The sequence below is a fragment of the Pyrenophora tritici-repentis genome, chromosome 1, assembly GCF_003171515.1.
Source record: "Pyrenophora tritici-repentis strain M4 chromosome 1, whole genome shotgun sequence".
Classification (NCBI taxonomy): Eukaryota; Fungi; Ascomycota; class Dothideomycetes; order Pleosporales; family Pleosporaceae; genus Pyrenophora; species Pyrenophora tritici-repentis.
Genome location: NC_089390.1, coordinates 6,107,661 through 6,126,479, shown reverse-complemented (window position 1 = coordinate 6,126,479; position 18,819 = coordinate 6,107,661). Strand labels below are relative to the sequence as shown.

The 18,819-nt window shown below is 51.7% G+C and overlaps 8 protein-coding genes across 8 annotated transcripts; 5 read left to right on the top strand and 3 right to left on the bottom strand.

Moving 5' to 3' along the window:
• Positions 1-555: 555 nt before the first annotated feature.
• On the top strand, positions 556-2,466 carry PtrM4_023990 (Tymo-45kd-70kd domain containing protein; the record flags this gene model as incomplete). Its single annotated transcript, XM_001932172.1, has 1 exon — positions 556-2,466. One exon carries the CDS (start codon positions 556-558, stop codon positions 2,464-2,466), a length of 1,911 nt encoding a protein of 636 aa, XP_001932207.1.
• Positions 2,467-5,433: 2,967 nt separating this feature from the next.
• On the top strand, positions 5,434-6,300 carry PtrM4_023980 (uncharacterized protein; the record flags this gene model as incomplete). The annotated part of the gene is made up of 1 exon (XM_066103591.1): positions 5,434-6,300. One exon carries the CDS (start codon positions 5,434-5,436, stop codon positions 6,298-6,300), a length of 867 nt encoding a protein of 288 aa, XP_065965793.1.
• A 524-nt stretch (positions 6,301-6,824) lies between these two features.
• Positions 6,825-8,342, bottom strand: PtrM4_023970 (Band-7 multi-domain protein; the record flags this gene model as incomplete). The annotated part of the gene is made up of 1 exon (XM_001932169.1): positions 6,825-8,342. One exon carries the CDS (start codon positions 8,340-8,342, stop codon positions 6,825-6,827), a length of 1,518 nt encoding a protein of 505 aa, XP_001932204.1.
• Positions 8,343-9,519: 1,177 nt separating this feature from the next.
• PtrM4_023960 (uncharacterized protein) lies at positions 9,520-10,230 on the top strand (the record flags this gene model as incomplete). The annotated part of the gene is made up of 1 exon (XM_001932168.1): positions 9,520-10,230. One exon carries the CDS (start codon positions 9,520-9,522, stop codon positions 10,228-10,230), a length of 711 nt encoding a protein of 236 aa, XP_001932203.1.
• An 823-nt stretch (positions 10,231-11,053) lies between these two features.
• PtrM4_023950 (NGG1p interacting factor 3) lies at positions 11,054-12,276 on the bottom strand (the record flags this gene model as incomplete). The annotated part of the gene is made up of 2 exons (XM_001932167.1): positions 11,054-12,113; positions 12,215-12,276. 2 exons carry the CDS (start codon positions 12,274-12,276, stop codon positions 11,054-11,056), a joined length of 1,122 nt encoding a protein of 373 aa, XP_001932202.1.
• Positions 12,277-12,517: 241 nt separating this feature from the next.
• Positions 12,518-12,993, top strand: PtrM4_023940 (BolA, Stress-induced morphogen; the record flags this gene model as incomplete). Its single annotated transcript, XM_001932166.2, has 2 exons — positions 12,518-12,713; positions 12,818-12,993. 2 exons carry the CDS (start codon positions 12,518-12,520, stop codon positions 12,991-12,993), a joined length of 372 nt encoding a protein of 123 aa, XP_001932201.1.
• Positions 12,994-13,138: 145 nt separating this feature from the next.
• Positions 13,139-15,268, bottom strand: PtrM4_023930 (component oligomeric golgi complex 6; the record flags this gene model as incomplete). The annotated part of the gene is made up of 2 exons (XM_001932165.1): positions 13,139-14,929; positions 14,978-15,268. 2 exons carry the CDS (start codon positions 15,266-15,268, stop codon positions 13,139-13,141), a joined length of 2,082 nt encoding a protein of 693 aa, XP_001932200.1.
• Positions 15,269-15,628: 360 nt separating this feature from the next.
• Positions 15,629-18,393, top strand: PtrM4_023920 (APG9 domain containing protein; the record flags this gene model as incomplete). Its single annotated transcript, XM_001932164.2, has 2 exons — positions 15,629-16,431; positions 16,479-18,393. 2 exons carry the CDS (start codon positions 15,629-15,631, stop codon positions 18,391-18,393), a joined length of 2,718 nt encoding a protein of 905 aa, XP_001932199.2.
• Positions 18,394-18,819: the final 426 nt, after the last annotated feature.

Below are 18,819 nucleotides of genomic sequence, written 5' to 3'. Positions count from 1 at the left end.
AGCCTCGTCGACAGTCACGCGTATCCAGACTTGCTTCCAATTGCCCACCTTCTGGAACATCTTCATCTGTCAATCGCGACTGCCATAGTGTCGCGACCTCGTGCTTCGCACCTGCCAGTCACGCGCCGTCCCCCACGGATCCATCTCGCCACGCGTTGTCCTTGCTTGTAGAGCCTCTGCGCCCGCAACAACGCCAGCACGCCGCGCATCCAAGAGTGCATTCCGCTCTTGCACCAGTTTGCACCCTCTCCCAAGGGCGCAACTGCTCTGATCGCACCTGTAACTGCCCTGCAGCCGCACAGTCGCGTTCGCACATTACCAAACACCTGTTGGGACCCGACCATCTCAACCTACCGCCCTGCATAATCAAAGTCGACGCAGTTTCGTCCTGACCACTCTTGCACTGTATGCATCCGTCGCTTGTGGCGCCTGACAGCCCTTGCCCTCCTTGCAGTGTCGTCGAGATTGACCTCTAAGCCCTATTAGGTCAGCGTCAAAGACTACAGTACCCTGAAACTCGCGGCCTGTCCACTTGATACTCTGGTACCCAGCATCATGGACTCTGAACGCCCCCACCAGTCCATTACTCTACCACGGAACTTTCAGTTCCATTACCGTGACGGCCCAGCTCCACAAACACCTGAGCCTGAGCCGCAGCCTGAGCAACTGCAACCACCACCACCTCCTCCGCGCCAGGTGCTCAAAGTTCGTCGCCGCCGCACCACCATGGTCATGAACCCTGATGACATGGATGCCATCATGGACCAGCGGCCAATCCCTACCATCGAGGCCCCTGAGATCGTGTCGGAGCCATCGAGTGAGCTTCCTTCCTACTCACTTCCCCAAGACGACGCCTTTCTGTCTCCAGGCTTTGGCTACACTCGCATGCTACCTCCACCCAAGACTCCCGTTGCACAGATGAGGACCATCGACCACTACGACGGGCACCAGGACTGGTCTGATATCCCGCATGTCAGTCAAAGTGAATCCTCCAGCAGGCCCACGTCTTCTTCTGGTTTCTCAGACTCTTCGATATCTTCTTGCGATAGCATTGGCTCCTTCCTGTCTCGGGGAGGCAGCTGCACAAGCCCTGAAGAGGAATCTTTCGACCCTTTCTTTGGCCCATCCACAAGCAAGGCCCAACGCCCTACCTCTCCTTCCATGTCTTTTCAACCACAACGTACTGCTAAGAAAATAAAGTCAAGAGCCACTTTTACCGAGGAAATGGATTACCACCTCTGGATGACTTACATGAAGTACTTACAAGATCCCACGGTGACTCCCTTCAAGGCGCTCCCAAGCACTGCGCCGCCGAATGGAGCATGCCACCGCGTGGCGAGGATGGCTCGGAAAACCTGGAAAGACCCCAAGCCCGCCCGCGCTGGTGCCAGTCGTGCGAGTGCACGCTACGCTGCTCATGTACTCACGCCCGCCACGACCAGTCCGATCCAGGGTAGCAGCAGCGCCTCTACCAGACCGAACAAGTCTTACATGCGGTTCCCTACCGAGAAGCAGTGCAGAAAGCGCCTGAGAGACTTGGCCAAGTCGAAACCTACCTTGTCTGCTCACTACCAGCGCCTTCTCCGCCGATCGCCTTCGCCACTGCAATCCTCTCCGCCACCGGAGGACCCACCCCAACAGCAATCCCAATGCCAACCAGTGCAACAACCGCTACCCCAGCAACAGTCATTGTCTTCGCCGTTTGGGCAAGGGTCCGCCAGCTTTTCGACGAGGGATATGAACGTTTCGCTAGCCACAAGTACCGCGCCGTCAATGCAGATGGGCAATCCACTGTCCCAACTGGCAAGTGGTGTCACACCCCGGCCGCCGGCGAGGACATGGTCCAGTGCGCGGTCTTCTGCCCACCAGAAGTCGCAGTCGCTTCACATCAACTTGGGGCTGGGCAACGTACTTGGCTCCCCATTCCACGCTAAGCCCGAGGCAAGCAACGTTAGCACTAACCAAAGGAACGTACGAACCTGGCACGCGCCAGCATCCACATCGCAGTCGCCACGTCTGGGCTCGCCTTTCCAGTTGCATGCTCCCCGACCAAAGTCAAGAGTGTTCAAGCGACGTGCTCTTCATAACAATAGCTTTGAAGGATCGAGAATCAACGAGCTGTTTGGAGCACCAGCTGAGTCTAGCCATCGTCGCGTCAGGAGCCGGGGCTTTAGCTTGGGAGACATGATGGAGGGCGCCCGACGCCTGCCCCTACCCAATGATCCGTTGGGGTTCAACCCATTCGCAAGCTCAGGCCCAGTCTCTGCCATGCCGAGTCCGGCCCAGCACTCGCCAGCAGTGGCAGCTGAGATCCAGGGACAGGCCAACGTCCGCCTAGGCTCACCTTTCGTTGGCCGCTCTAGCAACACGTTCCCTCGGGAGGCGATGTCGCACAGCTTCGAGCCTCCGGCGTCCTTCGAGCAACGTTTCGCGGCAATGCGTGACGACTCCCATTACTTACACTAGTGGTTGAGCTCACTCGCCATTTTCCGGATCGACAAACGCATCTAGTTCTGCATCATCGGCGTTTCGACAGGCAGTCTCTAGTGCTGTCTTGCATATACTTGCCATCTGCCATGGAGTCATCCATTGGCTTCACATGAAAAGCGTCTCCTATGTTTTGTTTATACCAACTCTTACTTTCTTCATCTCGACATTCCACTATCGGCTGTGGTATCCGGGTCACGGTCCGCATTCGATGGCTTCGGGATCGGATGTCTTTCTCTGCCTCTCCTTTTTGTTATTTCCTCCGGGCTCACGACTTACACATGACCATCTGTCTTCGATCTACTTCCATAATTCGAGAGCGGGATTTGGCGAGGCTGCCGAAAACTCCTTGTGGATACCGTTACGGCCCTATCGACAACAGGGCTGTACCATGGTACAGTTTCCTTGGTCGTACCCGCTCTTTTTGTATATTCAGGCAATCTTGCCCGACTACCTCACACTCTCTGCTAGCCCTCGACATTGTGTGGCTCTGTTTTTTTCCTTGTGTTCATGCCTCCCAGCTTTGTTATCACGACGGCCACGATGAACGTTACGATGGATCGACGATGAATGGGTGCGATAGGGTATGAAGTCTTCACGAATCTCAACGACTGTCTCGAACCGTGAACGACTAATACCCAAACTTTTCTCTTTCGGTGGAGTCTGCTTCGGTGCAGTTTCGTTCTAGATGAGAGGGTCGACTGGATGGGTGGTACAGGCTTCGACGATGAGCGAGGTGATGATGAGCCTGTACACTTTGATAGATTAGTCTGTCCTTTCTGATGAGGTGAAGAAGTCTGAAGTAGATGAGCTAGTAATGAATGAATTGGATAAATAGAATTGAGAAGAGTGACAGGCTGTGACTGTGCGTTCCACATTAGCCCCTCTTCGTGCACTGGGCTCCGTGTTGCCGTGCCGTCAATAGTTCCGTAACGTGTGCTGAGCACAGGCGTCATCATGGATCCATGGTAATCATCTAGCCCTAAGCCACGAGATGAAGGATCGTCCGGAGCCGGTGCTGACACCTCAAACCCAATACCATGCTGTTGTGGCAATACATACCCAATATAACAAACCAAGTTTGGGGAGAAGAAAGGATTGAATCCTTTCAACTATCGACCAGCCAGTGAAAAATGACCTCACTGAGACGAGAGCGAGGAGAAGAAAAAAAAAGTATGAAAAACATGGCAGAATGTGGATATGCAAGCAGCCCACCTCAGCTTTGCACAAACACTCTACCACGCCATATACGGTCGACCGGCCACTGAAGAAGGAAGGGAGCCCACACACACACAACAAACCCCAGCAAGCAAAAGGCAGTCTAGGCAATTTAACGCCGAAGTCCTAACGCACAACCAACTTCTTTCCAACGGGTTTTCCTTTGGCAGCCTCTTTGCACACGCAGCTGCCGTGCCATTTTGGCCCTATCCCACCAGTCAGCGCGCCCACATATGAGCAAATCGGCTCCACTTGGGCTGCAAAAATGGGGTGGAGAAGAAAAAGGCTTGTTTTTCGTGTCCGCGAACGGAATCCGTGTCGCGCTAGGTGCTGCAGTTTTGCCCGGTTCGTTGGTGCGACGCGTGAGAGGCTTGTAAGTAAGTACATATGCACATCATGTGTTTGCGCGTCGTCACGCGTAAACTTGTTTGGCTGATGGTAATCATGATACCGCATGGGGTAAATTTTGGCGGACGAACAGGGTGCAAGATCCTAGGTAAGGGTAATGTTGTGGTCTTTTTCTTTGTTTGTATTCTGGATAATCAGCTTAGTGCTGAGGTTTGAGGCGGGCTTTTCTTTGTGTTGTGCTTTTTTGCCGCTGTACGAGCATCTTGGCCGCCTTGGAGGACTACAGTGGTGGGCTGATTTCTGTGTGCATTTCCGTTGCCCTGTGCTGAATTGCAGCATGTTTTTCATGCCCGTGTCTTACAAATGCTTTGTCCACGGGTGTGTGCGTGTTGTGTATGATTGTGTATGTTGGCATTGGGTGGGCTTAGTAGAGCCCGTTATCGGTGGGCAGGTTTGTCTGACGCATAGCAGCGCCGCCGTACGACATGGTTTCCTGCAGCTTTTTACGCGTCCTCGCGGGGCTACACCATCACCATCACGATACTGACGACACGCGCCGGTTTCGGCTGAAGGCGCTACAGGTTTCAATTAAGCAAGAGGGCGGGGTTCCTCGCGCGTTTGTGTGTGTGTGGAGAAAGGGCTAACACGGGAAGGTTAAACGGGTGCTGCTGAGAAGAGAGATACGGTACTCGGGTCATTGTCGTCATTTTCAATAAATCACCACAGCAACGGAAGCATGCCCTAAGGCGACGGGCTCGAGCTTGCAATATCGAAGGCTCAGCTAGATTCTTACCACACTTTGATCATTACTGCTTTTGGGTATCCCGTCCAAAGGGCGTGCAAGCGAGGTGCGGATGCGAAACATCCGACGGCCTGCCGAGCATGTGCATGTCCTTCTCGCGTGGTCACTGGAGAACTCTGTATATTAGAGGCGTTGCTCCCTTGCAAGTGGCACAATGGATCGTCTGTTGCTATCGTGTTCTGGGTGAGCTCTGCATGCCTTAACCAGGTCCTGCCCTGCCGGTGTCCTCACCACTTCTCTGGGCAGGTTGGCCTGATAACTGCCGGCCGTGGAAAGCCCTGTACACAAGACACAATTGTCTCATGAATCATTTTCCCTCCACGTCGAGCGTAATTCCAGTAGAATGATGTTTGCTGGTTGAATGATGCATGGCTTTTCGCGATGTAGACTGTACGGTACCGAGGCTTGGAACCACGAAATCATCAAGGGAACGATAGAACCATGGATGCAGGAAATATTTCCTACAAGCTCTACAAAAATGGTATCTCACAACTTCTGTTTCCTGTCATCGCCATACTCGACTTGAGAACTCTACAATTCACAGTGCTATAGTTAAGGCCTTCCACTACCAACCCGACATGGCAGCCCCTTCCCCCGAACGTACATCCCGAGGTCCCCAAGACCAAGTCGCACCCTACAGCCCAAAATCTCGTTTCTTCGACCTCCCAGCTGAAATCCGCAACGAAATCTACAGCTATGTCTTCACTTTCAGTGACGGCGTACGCGTTTCCTCCAGTCTCAAGTTCTGCCTGCTCGATCTCCAACCAGGTGCAATAGAGTCTGGCGGAGCCCACCTCGTTGAAGCCAACGCGCTCAACTACACATGCCGTCAGCTCCACTTTGAGACAAAATCTCTCCTCCCAAAATACACCACCTCCTTCACCTTCAAGCCCTCCGCTGGGGATGAAGACGGTCTAAAGACATTCCTCGCCTTCGCTCGTGTACTTAGGAGTGAAACACCCATACGCAGAAGCATGCACATATACCCGCGGCACCACTGTCTAACCAGCGAACCGTACCGTTCCCCCTTCGTGGCTCTAATGATGATGATCGGAACCGGGGACTTCAACGACCTGGCTTTTTTTTGCCATCAAAATCCCAGCATTGCTGTTCTGCTTCACTATCCAGCTCCCATCTTGCGGTTAGAGATTCTACGCATTGAATTCTTTAGACTGGACCGGATCATGCATATACTGCGCACCTGCTTGTTATCTGCTTTACAGGGTTCACTGGAGTGGCAGGTGAAGCATGTCAGGAGTCAGGGGCCGCAGTTGCCGCTCACTCGCATAAAGGTGCCTTTGAATCTACGTGTTACGCTGGATTTGGAACAGGGGTTTACGGCGGCATGCGTGACTTGTACGGATCTTGGGATGCCGTGGTCAGAATGTGAGTGTGCAGCTGAGACTGCTGCGTTGGTAGAATGGTACAAGGATAGGAATTGGTGAGTGAGTTCTGCGAGGATGAATGGTGAAGTATCTGGGGTGATATACCGAATGAGACAACTCTCTCCATGTCGCGATCGATTTGCGTAATATGAATTAGCTTTTGGAGCCTGCGCTGGACTTGGCAGCCCAGGCCCCGTGGTATAAGGATGGGTGTAACTCGGATCATATTGGCACATGGGTATGTGGGGTGGGGTGTTTCTGTCTGTACGGTTAAATACAGGTGCTGGACTTGGGTTGAACTGTACTCTGGAGATATCTGGTAGGCCAGGACTTCATGCAACATCCTTACCACGTTGGGTATTATTGGAAAATAATGGATTCATTTTTTTGGTCTAAGGTTATATGAAGTTATAGCGGGTAAGGAAAAAGTGGACAAGGTAGTCCAAGGTATTCAAAAACGCCCAGCCATGCCTTCGACTCCAGGGTATAGCCTCCGACAAAGAAAACAACTAATTTATAATCAAAAAATCCTAATTAGAAGCTATATCCATCAACTACGCCTGACAACCCCAACTCTGGCTAGTCTACGAGTCGATGTCACTGCCGTTCCTCAAGTGCATCTTGCTCTTGTCGCCGTTTTGCTGCGGCATCTGCGCCAACCAGCTGGGCGGTGACATACCCGTCTGATCATGGATAGTGCTGAGAAGAGGTGGCAAACTCTGGAAGAGGTTGCGAATAGGAGCCGAAGGATCCGCCATGCCATCAGCGCCCTGACTACCCGTGTTCCAGACGTTGATCTTGGGCTGGAGACCCTGGATAGCGTTACCGTTGGCGACCGCGAGCTTCTCGTAGGTACCGTTGGTAATCATGAGGTACTGCATGAGACCCTGAGGTCCACCGAGGACATTAGCCATGTCACCGTAGGCCTTGGCCATTGCGGAGAGACCCTCAGCTTCACGCTGTTGGGTGATGAGTTGAGCTTGGGCGGCGCGCTCCTGGGCAAAGTACTCGGCTTCCGCACGACGCTTGCTGACAATGAAGTTGGCCTCGGCTTCGCGCTCCTTGGCCTGGAAGTCTGCCTCTGCATTGCGAAGAAGACGGAATGCGGCGGCTTCGGCTTCGGCTTGCTCAGTGTACTTGTTACCCTCTGCTGCCTTCTCTTGGGCATACAGCTCCGCATCGGCCTTCTGCTGCGAGGACTCCTTCTCAATCTTGGCTTGTACAACCTTGGTGGCTCTGAGACGCTCAAGCTCCATAAGTGCCCTCTTCTTCTCGACCTCCATCTGGAGCTCGGCATCACGACGTTCGGCCTCACGCTTGGCGTTGATCCTAGCTACGTTAAGGTCACGACCGATTTCAATCTCCTTGTCGGTGAATTTGGCGTCCGCAGTGGCCTTCTCGGCTTTGCGTTCGGTCTCGAGAACGGCGGTTTGGGCGTGAATCTTGGCGACTTCCTGTTTGGTCTTTCCCTGCTTCTCTGCTTCTCCCACCTCACCTTGCATACGAGCGTGAGCAACATCGACCTTGGCTTGGTTGAGTGCGCCCTCGTGTGCCTTGCGGGAGAGGAAGGCAAAGTACTCTGATCCCGGAGTATCCTGCAGCTCCTTGACGTTGGCGTTGTAGATGCAAAGTCCAAACTGGTCAAGCTCCGACTGGACTTGCTGAATGACCTTTTCCTTGAAGATCTTGCGCTCCCGGAAGAGCTCCTCCATGGTCATGGTGGAGACGATGCTGCGGGTCTCACCCTCAATGATACCTTTGACAATGTCTTGAACATGGCTGCGACCCTCTCCAACACTGACAACTCCCTTTGCTGCAGTTTGAGTCGGCCTACCGTCGCTTTCACCTGTGAGCAGTACAGCGTACTTCTCGAGAGCTTCGGGGTTATCAGCGGGACCGATCGTGAAGACTGCTGGTAGTGAAAACTTGAGCTTCTCAATGGTCATAGCCTGGAGGGCCATGGAGAAGTCGAAAGGCGTAATCGAGATCTTGGAAACCTTTTGCAAAGGGTATACGAATGCCTTCTTCTTGATTAAGACCTTCTGAATGCCTACACCCGTGATGACGAGGTAGGCATTTGGTTCGGCCACATGATACCACATGTTGAAGGTAGATGAAGATGACTTTGATGTTGCGGTAACTGGGGGTTTGGCGAAGCTGGGTTCCTGTCGAAGTAAAGTCGAAGGAAGTTGGAAGTAGTGATTGTTGCAGCTTTGGTGGATAGGTATGTCTTATATAGTATAGAAGGTGCAAACCCGGTAAGATAGTATGTGTGTAAGAAGATTGAAACTAGGTAAATGTAATGCGAAGGTGCAACTTGCTCGTGAGCACCAAAGTTGTGGTTGTGCTGTACCGCACCAAAGTTGAGGCAGTTCCGATAGATATGTTCGGGTAGACCAGGCAGAAGGGCCACACCTCAGCTCCTTTATATACCATCGAATTGGATCAGTCTCCTGCAGTGTTTGTTGCCATCGCGAAACTCAGCCTGTAGTGTCACCCGGTGAGCCTATCCGGATGAAGTTCCACCATGGAAGGCCTAAGGACGGGCACTAAGCCAAAATAGGTATAGACACAATACAGTGCATGTGGATTCAGCCTTGGACACAGCCACGCTCCCATGGATGGTTGCCTTGGGCATAGTGAATTTCGCCTTCTAGAAACCATCTTCTGTGAACTATTCAGGCTGGTCGACTTCCTAAGTAGGCGCCTTCCGTCTTCCATAGCCCATTAGGCAGTCCACTAGGCCAGACGCACTCACAGTTACCTAGTCTAAAAACGACATCACATAACTTCCAGAGCATAACTTAAAATTTGTCTGACCACCAGAGTGTACCATTTGCAAACTGCCAAGGCGCTCGGCCCGCGCTGTGCGGTGGCACTGCATCAACACATCCATGATTCGCTTGAATACGTGCATGATTCACAGTACCACTTAGTCCCAGGGCTCAGAATATCATGAGACATCGTATGGATACTGGTATTCGCTAATTGTGACTATAAGTGATACGGGGCCGAGATATCTAGGCAGACTTCTGAGGTGTATCTAGGTACGACCGGATACTACTTGCCGACCTCGCCACCGGGAACAACGACAGACTCTGGTAACGAGAGCAAGTAACCAACCAGAGAACATAATCTCGGAAATACCACGACCAAGACCAATTTTCATTTCTGCTCGGGCATTTTGCAATCAATAGCGCCTCGACACGGACACGTTTACTCTGGCCACCACCATCACCTCCCAAAACACCAAGGTCTTGCGAAACAACACCATCAACGATGTATTCCACAGAAAAAGACTCGGATGCTCCTCCACCATACTCGGAACAAACGTATTCCTCCTCTTCCCGCAGTCACACAATCCTCAACCAACTAAGCAGCATCCGCACCCGCCAAATCCACTCGGTCCTCAACGCACACATCATTCCCCTCATCGAAGAACGCGCCACCTACGGTATCGCACAAACAACCATCGCCCTTCTTCCCTCAGACATCCCTCTACCTGAAGTCCCTGAAAAATCAGAGTTCAGCTTCGACGACACCTCCAGCGATTCCGCACCCGTACAAGTCATCGGCTTCGCCTCTGAAGATGAGCCACGTGTCGTGCGCCTGGACGGCCACATGAACCGAACGGAGTTCTGGCGACTTCCGGCTGTAATTGAGGAGTTGGAGCAGGTACTGAGTCAGAGTTTGAATGCGAGTCCGGTTTTGACGGGTGCGGCGCCAGTGCAAGAGAGAGCAGAGGAGATTACACCGACAAGACAGTCGTCGAGGAGGACGTTACTAAGCAGGGTTATGCCTAGTTTGGGACCAGAGTTGCGTTCTCCAAGTGGGAATCCAGAAGTTGGTGTTAGGCGACAGAATTGTGCGGGTACGGTTGTGGTCAGGGCTCGACTTGAGGAGATTTGCCTGAGGACTGTGAGCGAGTTTGGCTTGTATGATACCATGTCAAAGCAGTGTGTCATTGTTAGGGTCGATGCGCGGTGCTGAAGTGAAAATGACAGAGCTACACTGAATCTATAGTAATTTCCAAAGTTACTTGTTACTTGAGGCCCTGTACGATAGATTGTTTTTTTATCTGTGTAATGATCGATTGCGTGTCGAATATGAGCTTTTCAAGATTAGCCGCCATTAAATATTAGTTTTAGTTCCAATAACCACATCCGAATGTCAAATATCAGCAATAGCACTTCTTAACCACAACAATACTACTAGACTAACCTCCACGACTTACTAAAATAAACCCGTTCTACATAAGGCAAAAAAAGACTGCTTAGCTGTGGTGTAGTTCCTACTCACAGCCTGACTATTTAACCCTATCAGATCAGGCTGACTGTCGGAGCAAAAAAAGAAACTCCCCCGGAAAGGCTCGAACTTTCAACCTCCTGATAAGCCACTTTAATAGTAACAGTCAGACGCGCTAGCCAATTGCGCCACGGAGGAGGTTTATAGAGATGAAAACGCGGAATCGCGCTTCGGTTTCGAGTTTCGATGGAAGAAAACCCATTAGTTTTATTTATATACATAGATTTGTTACGGGTGGTAGGCTTAGTGCAAGGTAAGCGGGCGCGAGTGGATAATTTGGTTCAGGGCTTGTGGGCCGGTGTTCGGCTAAGCGTTTCAGGCCATCTTACTGTGGGACGGAACTTTGGAATGTGGGGGTATGCCTGCAACATGTGCGGGCGTGGCATCTTCACGCCAAAGTCTGGCTTTCACGGTTTGAGATTCTTCTCTGCTCATAATCGTGGTTTTTTTGCATTGTAGAATTTTTTTATCCCACAGTCATTGTCGTTGTTCTACCGCGGAAAATCATCTAAGCTTCGCTTTTCAGCACCACAATGCCATACGGATCCCTGTCAGTCTCGCTGACCACAATATCGAAATCATACTCCTCCAATGCCTCCTTGAGCTGCTCATTGTCCTTCTCCTCTTCTCTGACCTTTGTCCACTCCTCTTGTACAGCATCTTCTAGCTGGCTTAGTAGCACCTCTGATAGGAAGCCGCGCTCAGAGTTACTGTGGAACAAACTGATGACGACTCGTCCCTGTTCGATCGCCGCAAGCGCTGCGTGATGATCCATCTCGCCCGTGAACAGTAGATCAACGTCTAGGCCGCTGAGCAAGGTTGAGCCTGAGCCTGCGCAGATGCCCACGCTGCGAACCTCAATGTCGGCGATTGATTTGCCTTGCGGTATGGCTATTGGGAAACCCTTGGGGTTGTGAAGTCCCTTTCCGATACGATCGAGCAGCATTGGAAGTGGCTGCGGGTCTTTGAACTTTACAATGCGACCCATGCCTGCATTGGGATGCGATGGGAGTTCTGGCGATTGCGGTTTGATGGCTGAACGCTCATGCGGGGCAGTGACCGGGTCGGTGGGGGAAGGTATGCCAAAGCGTAGGAGAGGTTGGCTGGGGTGGTGATTCAAGGTGAAAATTGGGCGCTTCTTCTCGACGAAGGGGTCATCGTTGTTCTCTTCATTCCTAGGACCTGGAGACTCCGCTTGCACAACTGGACTCGGCAAGTCACTTCCTATCTTCGTCCCCGTAACAATGTCTGCTAGCCAATCTCCAAGCCCTCCTGGTGCTGAGTCAAAAGCTGTGTGTGGGCTGTACACGCTGATGCCATGGCTAGCGAGCCGTAACAGTGATTGCTGTTGTGTGTCGGCAAGTGTCAAAGACTTCAAGCCTCTAAATATAATCGGATGGTATGCGATGATTATCGAAGAGTTGAGCGCAATTGCCTCATCGGCGACGGCTTTTGTAAGATCAATGGTGAGGAGGACGGTGTTCGACTGGCGACGAGAGGAGTTGAAAGGCGCTTCCAACAGCAAGCCGGTGTTATCCCAAGAGTTATCCGCGAGCTCTCGTGGATATCTTGGTAATTGTTAGTACTGCGCAGTGATGTCTTATGTACAGTCTGCTGTGTATGTTTTTGTCGTGCAGAACATGTCCAGCGCAAAAGAGCAGCGACTTACAATTTCCGTATGGCTCTCACAACAGCCTTGGAAAACGGCGCAGATGTGGTAGTCGCACTCATTGCGAATCGTCTTGCCGTAGACGCAAACATGCAGCTTAGGGTAGAACAATTGCAGGACAAATACACGCGTGCTGCTTCCGACTCAACGCGCCAATGAACCCTGATCTTGCTGCTTACCGGTAGAAGGTGCGTCATCGCCCGGGCGCGCCCCTCCTCATGCTAAAGCCGACCTTGCTCTATTCGGTAACCACATCTTATCAGATCCGAAGATAGGAACACCATCAATATCACATCATTGCCCATGGATCCCCGTCACAAACTCCACAAGACACTCGATAATCTTGCCATCGACCAGAAAACCACAGCCACTATGAGTGCCAGAACAGATGGAGAGGCGGCGGATGTACAGGCTACCTCTGGCGTGACCATGGAGGGGCTTAAGAAGAAGTTGGAGCAAGGGCTGGGAGCAACATATGTTGAAATCGAGGATTTAAGCGGTATGTAATGAAGATTTCTAAGAGAAAACAGAGCTCTATCGCGAAATTTTCAGCATGTCTACACGAGCGAGGGGTCATGGGAGTCTGCTAATATTCGGACATAGGCGGATGCGGACAAATGTACGAAGCTATTATCGTATCACCACAGTTCGCAAAGAAGACTACATTGGCACGGCACAGGCTAGTCAATACAACCTTGAAAGAGGAAATTGCTGCGATACATGCCTGGACCCCGAAGTGTCACACACCGGAAGAGTGGGAGAAGAAAAAGCCACAGTGAAGGACAACGACGACTGCGTGGATAGGCGATTTGAGTAACCTATCAAGTATGACGAAGTAGCATGCACCAAAAATCATGGTCATGGCTGCAGTAAATTGTGGTTTTTTCTTTCTACAACACGTACATACTCGCTATACCAAGCGCTCTAGCTGAGCAGCACCCGTATCTCACCACTGGTACGGGGAAACATATCTCTCAACCCGGGCTCCTGATCCTCGTCTTCTTTCTCTTCGTCATACGTCAAATCGTCGGCAGCTATCATCTTTGCCTCCACAAGTTCAAAGTCCTCGCAGAATTTGCTAGCCGCTGCTTCTGTGATATCTTGTATCATCTGCCTGTTACGCAGCCGTTTGATGTTCTCGGATGCGTCGATGAGTGCAGATGGAAGGAATTCATCCAATTGTTGGCTGACAGCAACAAGTGCATCCGGCTTAAAAGCATCCAGTTCTGGTATCGTCTTGAGGCTCTCGGGAGTGTCGGTGATGGTTGCGAGTGCGTCGAGAAGAGTGGCCAGGCCCGACTCTTGGATCAAGTACTGGTGTTGATAGGCCGTCAATTTGGCGACATTTTCATCAATTGTGTCGTCCATCTCGCTAACCCGCTCTTCAGCAAAGGCATATTGTGCAAGGACTTCCTTTGCCGCGAAGAGGCAATTAATAGCAAATATGGCGCTGTCGGGCTCTTTCATTCCTTTTTGTAGCTTCTCGCAACCATCCAAGAAGGGGTCTAATGCTTCTGCAAGCACAGTCTGAAATCCTTCGCCGTTATCATCCGTTGCAGCAACTGATGTATCGTAGCTCTTTGCAAGTACTCTCAGCATCCGGAGCGCACCTTCCAGAAATTCCGGCGGAGACAGGTCAGTTGGTGCTATGACAACATCGCTTTGTACGTTAACGACATAGTCTCTCATGTTGGCACGGAACTGCCGCATTGCGGAAGATTCCAATGTATCGAACAGATCTAAGACGTCAGAGTCTGCTCCGACCAGCTTTGTGAAGGTTCCCTTGTAGAAGGCAACCAAGTTTGCGATTTTGTAAGCAAGTGTCGCGTCGTCGTGACTTTGAACAACCTGCTCAGTCCGCTGTCTCAGCAGACGAGCCACTCCTGTGAGGTCACGGCTGACGAGTTGGTTCAAGGCCTTTCGGCCATCGAAAACCTCTGCATCTTCGTCACCTCTTAGCCAGGGTTCGCTTTCAAGACCAGCCTGGATCGAACGCTTGATCTCATCACCATCCGAGATGAAGAGGTTCTCAAGTGCTTCTCTTTCGGAAACAGTTGCAGAGTGTGCCCATGCTAGCATGTCTCCGATATAGCGTAATGGGTCATGAGCATGGAACTCGATGGGCTTAGTCGCTATATGCTCTTCTGACGTTGATCCGGTCAATGCAGCATGGAAAGAGTCGGACAGAATAGACTCTCGCGCTTCGGCAAACGAGTCGAGGCAGCTCTGGAACAAGGTAGGTCGCTCGGCCAGCACACGCAGAGATCGTCGCACAGATGCGCTTATTTGTGGGTTCTCCAGATCCAGCGTCTTAAACTCTCGCTGGATCCATCGATAGAGCTTTTGGAAAGCAGCATTCAGCTGTTTTGAACTCTGCTCTAGTACCTCCAAGCCCAGTCGTTGATCTTCTGTGCCCAGTAATACCTGGGAGTCATGGTGTATCTTTTTGACTCGGGTTAACACCTGGAAGAACTCTTCATTGACAGGCTCAGCAGTAGAAGTCAAGACTGTGGCGTCTTCTTCGGATATCAGGAAATGAGAAGTGAAGGCGTTCAAGATTTGCTGTTTGGATTCCACCTGCTGCCTCTGGCTAATTAAACTCGTGGCTTCTTCCAAGACGGGCCCAGTTTCCTGGTTGGCGGCTGCAATATGGCCGCGCATATCCGCACAGTAGCTGTTCAGGCTACTAATAGCCGTCCCAATCCGTTTTAGTTGCTAGTGAGGTTCAGTTTGATATCCCCCCATTCTCGTGTTCCAACATACCTCCGCAACCTGGCCAAAATCTTTGATAATTTCCCCATTACACTGAATGACCTCTTTTTGCACTTCAAGACGAAGCTGGCGTCTGGTCTCTGCAGTGTTCTGCACTCCACGTGCATCCAAGGTCTCCAGGGCATCGCGGATTTCTAGGTCTGCATATGACGCAGAGAGCACATTTGTAATTCGAGTCGAGAGGGCATTTGTGCCTCGCGAGGCAGCTCCTACAGACGGAGTAGACGGGGAAAGGCCATTTTGAGTAGCATTTTCTCGGTCCTGGAAATAGCTCACCGACATGGTTGGATAGGTGTTGTGACTTGGGGCGCCCGAAAGGTGTCATATCGGGCGGGCAGGCGGCAAGTGCAGCCGAGCTTAACGTTATCGTTATCGGGCGCGTCACCTGCATTGGAGCGCACCTGCATGTCAAAGAGGCGCATCATCGTAGCTGCAACCTTGGAACTGTATTCAGACAAATACATCACGCTGATACATACCATGGTCACTGGATAGGTTTATTCCGGTGCTCATGGAGGCTCGTCTTATATTTTGGGGATCACGCTGCCGGTCCTCTGATCACACTATTACTCAAACGCTCCCTCGCCGTGCTGCACGGCCACGCGCCCCGCCGTTGCCTGAGTCTATCACGACACTTCGACCATGATGGCGTCAAACTTGCTGTCTAGACTTCTCCCTTCGGCTTCAGACGAGCCATACGAAGACGAGCCACTAAATCCCCACCACCGCCGCGACTCCGCCTCGACCGATGAGCAGCACGAGATGGACATAGACGAGGAGAACTTTGGCGCGCGCTTTGAGGAGCAAGACCTGGCACACTTGCTCGAGGAAGCATCGTCAAGTCAGATGAACCCTGAAAGCCGCGCCGTCTCCCCAGACGTCAAGCGCAACGCACCACCAGGCCACCATACTGCCGGTCGCATACCAGCATGGAGACAGCCTGCTCCAGCCCGCACCGTGCCTTTAGACGATGACGATGATGTCCCACAGTCTTTGCTTCTCGAAGCTGGACATGAACCCGGTCCAAGCTCAAACCAACGCAATGAAGGTCTCCCTATGCCAGTGCCAGGCCCGACAACGCGACAGACACGGGCACAATGGGAAGCCACACGGACCCAGCAGCGACTTCACGTTGAGGATAGGAGTGGTGGGCCTTCACGGCCCTGGGGACATACCAGTAGGCCCGGGCATTTTGCAGCAGACCCCAAAGAGAAGGCCATGTGGTTGTGGGTGAACCAGACGGATCTAGACAGCTACATGACTGAGGTGTACGAATACTACGTTGGATGCGGCATATATTCCATCCTCCTACGCAGGCTTTTGACACTCGCCCAAACAGCCTTCGTTGTGGGATTCATGACCTTCCTCGGATGGTGCATCGATTACTCCAAGTTGCCCTCGAGCAACAAGATGAGTCAGGTCCTGGTGCCCAAATGCGCTGCAAGGTAACTCTCCCAAGACTACTAGCAAGGCCAAAACTGACTGTTCCAAGGATACATGGCTTTTGGATTTTAGCCCTGTGGTTCTTCATCATTTATTGGCTCTACTCTTTTTACAACATGGTCACAGACATACCCCGGCTTCGAGCCATGCACGACTTCTACCACCACCTACTCGATATTCCCGACCGCGACATTCAAACAATACAGTGGCAGCAGATTGTCACATGGATAATGGCGTTGCGAGATCTAAACCTGGCGACTGCTTCAAATCTATCCCCAGAAACGCGTAAGTTGCTTGACTCCAAGAGTAGGCAGCGCTTGGATGCCATCGACATCGCAGGCCGTCTGATGCGACGCGACAATTACCTGATTGCCCTCTTCAATAAGGAGATACTGGATGTTACAGTCCCTCTACCATTCTTGGGCAACCGCTACATCTTCTCCGAGACCACCAGATGGCACGTCAACCTTGCCATCATGGACTTTGTGTTTAGTGGACCGAATGGCCAATTCAACCCGGATTTCCTCAAAGAGCGAAATAGACGCGAGCTGGTTAAGAGGCTCAGGACTCGCTTCTTCTGGACCGGTATCATCAGTATTATCTGTGCGCCTTTTGCGGTAGTATTTGTGTTGGCTTCGTACATGTTCAAATACTTCACAGAGTACCACAAGGATCCCGGCCAACTCTCTAACCGAGACTTCACGACCTTTGCCCAATGGAAATTCCGCGAATTCAACGAGCTTCCTCATTATTTCGCTCGCCGCCGTAACATGGCATATCCATATGCAAATCTCTACCTCGCCCAGTTCCCCAAGGATAAGACTGAACAGGTTTCCTCCTTCGTTGCATTCGTTGCTGGAGCATTTGCATTCGTTCTTGTAGTATTCACACTTCTCGATTCCGAACTATTCCTCAACTTCGAAATCACGCCCGGCAAGACAGCCATCTTCTGGATAGGAATTCTTACTACGGTTTACCGTGTCGCACGTGGAAGCAGTCCGCAGGATGATCAGGTTACTGACCCGTCCTACTACCTCAACCATGTCATCTACCACACTCGCTATGAGCCGGAATCTTGGCGTGATAGGCTACACACCGACGAAGTCCGCGCCGAGTTCACCGAGCTATACCAACCCAAGATCCTCATATTTGCAGAGGAGATACTAAGCATGGTTATCACACCATTCCTACTCATATTCCGCCTCCCAAAGTGCAGTGAACGCATCGTCGACTTCTTCCGCGAGTTCTCCATCGTCGTAGACGGCCTGGGCGTAACATGCTCGTACTCCATGTTCCCTTCTACAAAAACCACGCGAAATGCTAATAACATCCCTGCAAACGCACCCGGGGCTCGTAGAGAGGATCCCGATCTCCGCGAGGACTACTTCATGGCAAAGGACAACAAGATGATGGCTTCGTACTACGGCTTCCTGGACACCTACCAGACCCCTGCACGCGGCTCCAATGGCCGTCTCCAAGGCCGCAGCAACTTCCACCCTCCACCACAATTCCCCAATACCTTTGGCACAATGTCGCAGACTGCTCAACCTGTAGATGTGGCCACAGCGAGGGGCACAAGCAGAGGTCCAGCAACCGGTCGACAGCCCAGTTTCCAGAACAAGCCACCGCGACATAGACCAGGCGCTAGAGATGACTCCTTCAACTCCGTCCTACTTGATCCACATCACCAGCCTTCTTCAGCATCGATACTACGTGGCTCTCCACGCCAGGCGGCGAACAACAGATATCGCACGCCCCTCCAGCCAGTGTCTGATGCACCGGGACCGTCAAATACGCGTATCGAAGAGGAGAGTACGCTCGGCGACTCGTGGCGAACGAGTCGTCTTGCACAGGACGAGGAGGAGGAAGAAGCACCGCGAAATAATCGTGGGGGAGTCCTGCAGCTCTTGCAACAGTTTTCGAGGGCGCAGGCTGAAGGTAGGGGCGCTGGTGTTGGTGTTTGAAAGAGAGACTTGTTCGTGTTCTATTGCATTCGCATATGGGGTTGGTAGGCGTTTATTGATTAGGAAATATACCACTCAGCATTTGTACATAGCAAGGACGATTAGCTTATCCCAATACTATCTTGGATAACTTGCATGGCTCTAGTAATCTGAGTATAAGTACTACATCGGTTCGATGCTTGGCTCCCCTGCTAGACATCGTCTCAGAATCAACTGTGCACACGTCAATTGCGCAAACAGGGTCATTGACAGTACAGCTGTTTTTGTATCATTTGTTATTGTCGGGCTGTTTTGGTAGCTCTCTACAGTTACATGCCGCAGATATTCACCCCCAGCCTTCATCCATAACTGAAAGAAAGCAAATCACGCCGTAACCGAATTCCCATTGGACCCATGATTATCATGCACACCAACTCGTCTCCTCGA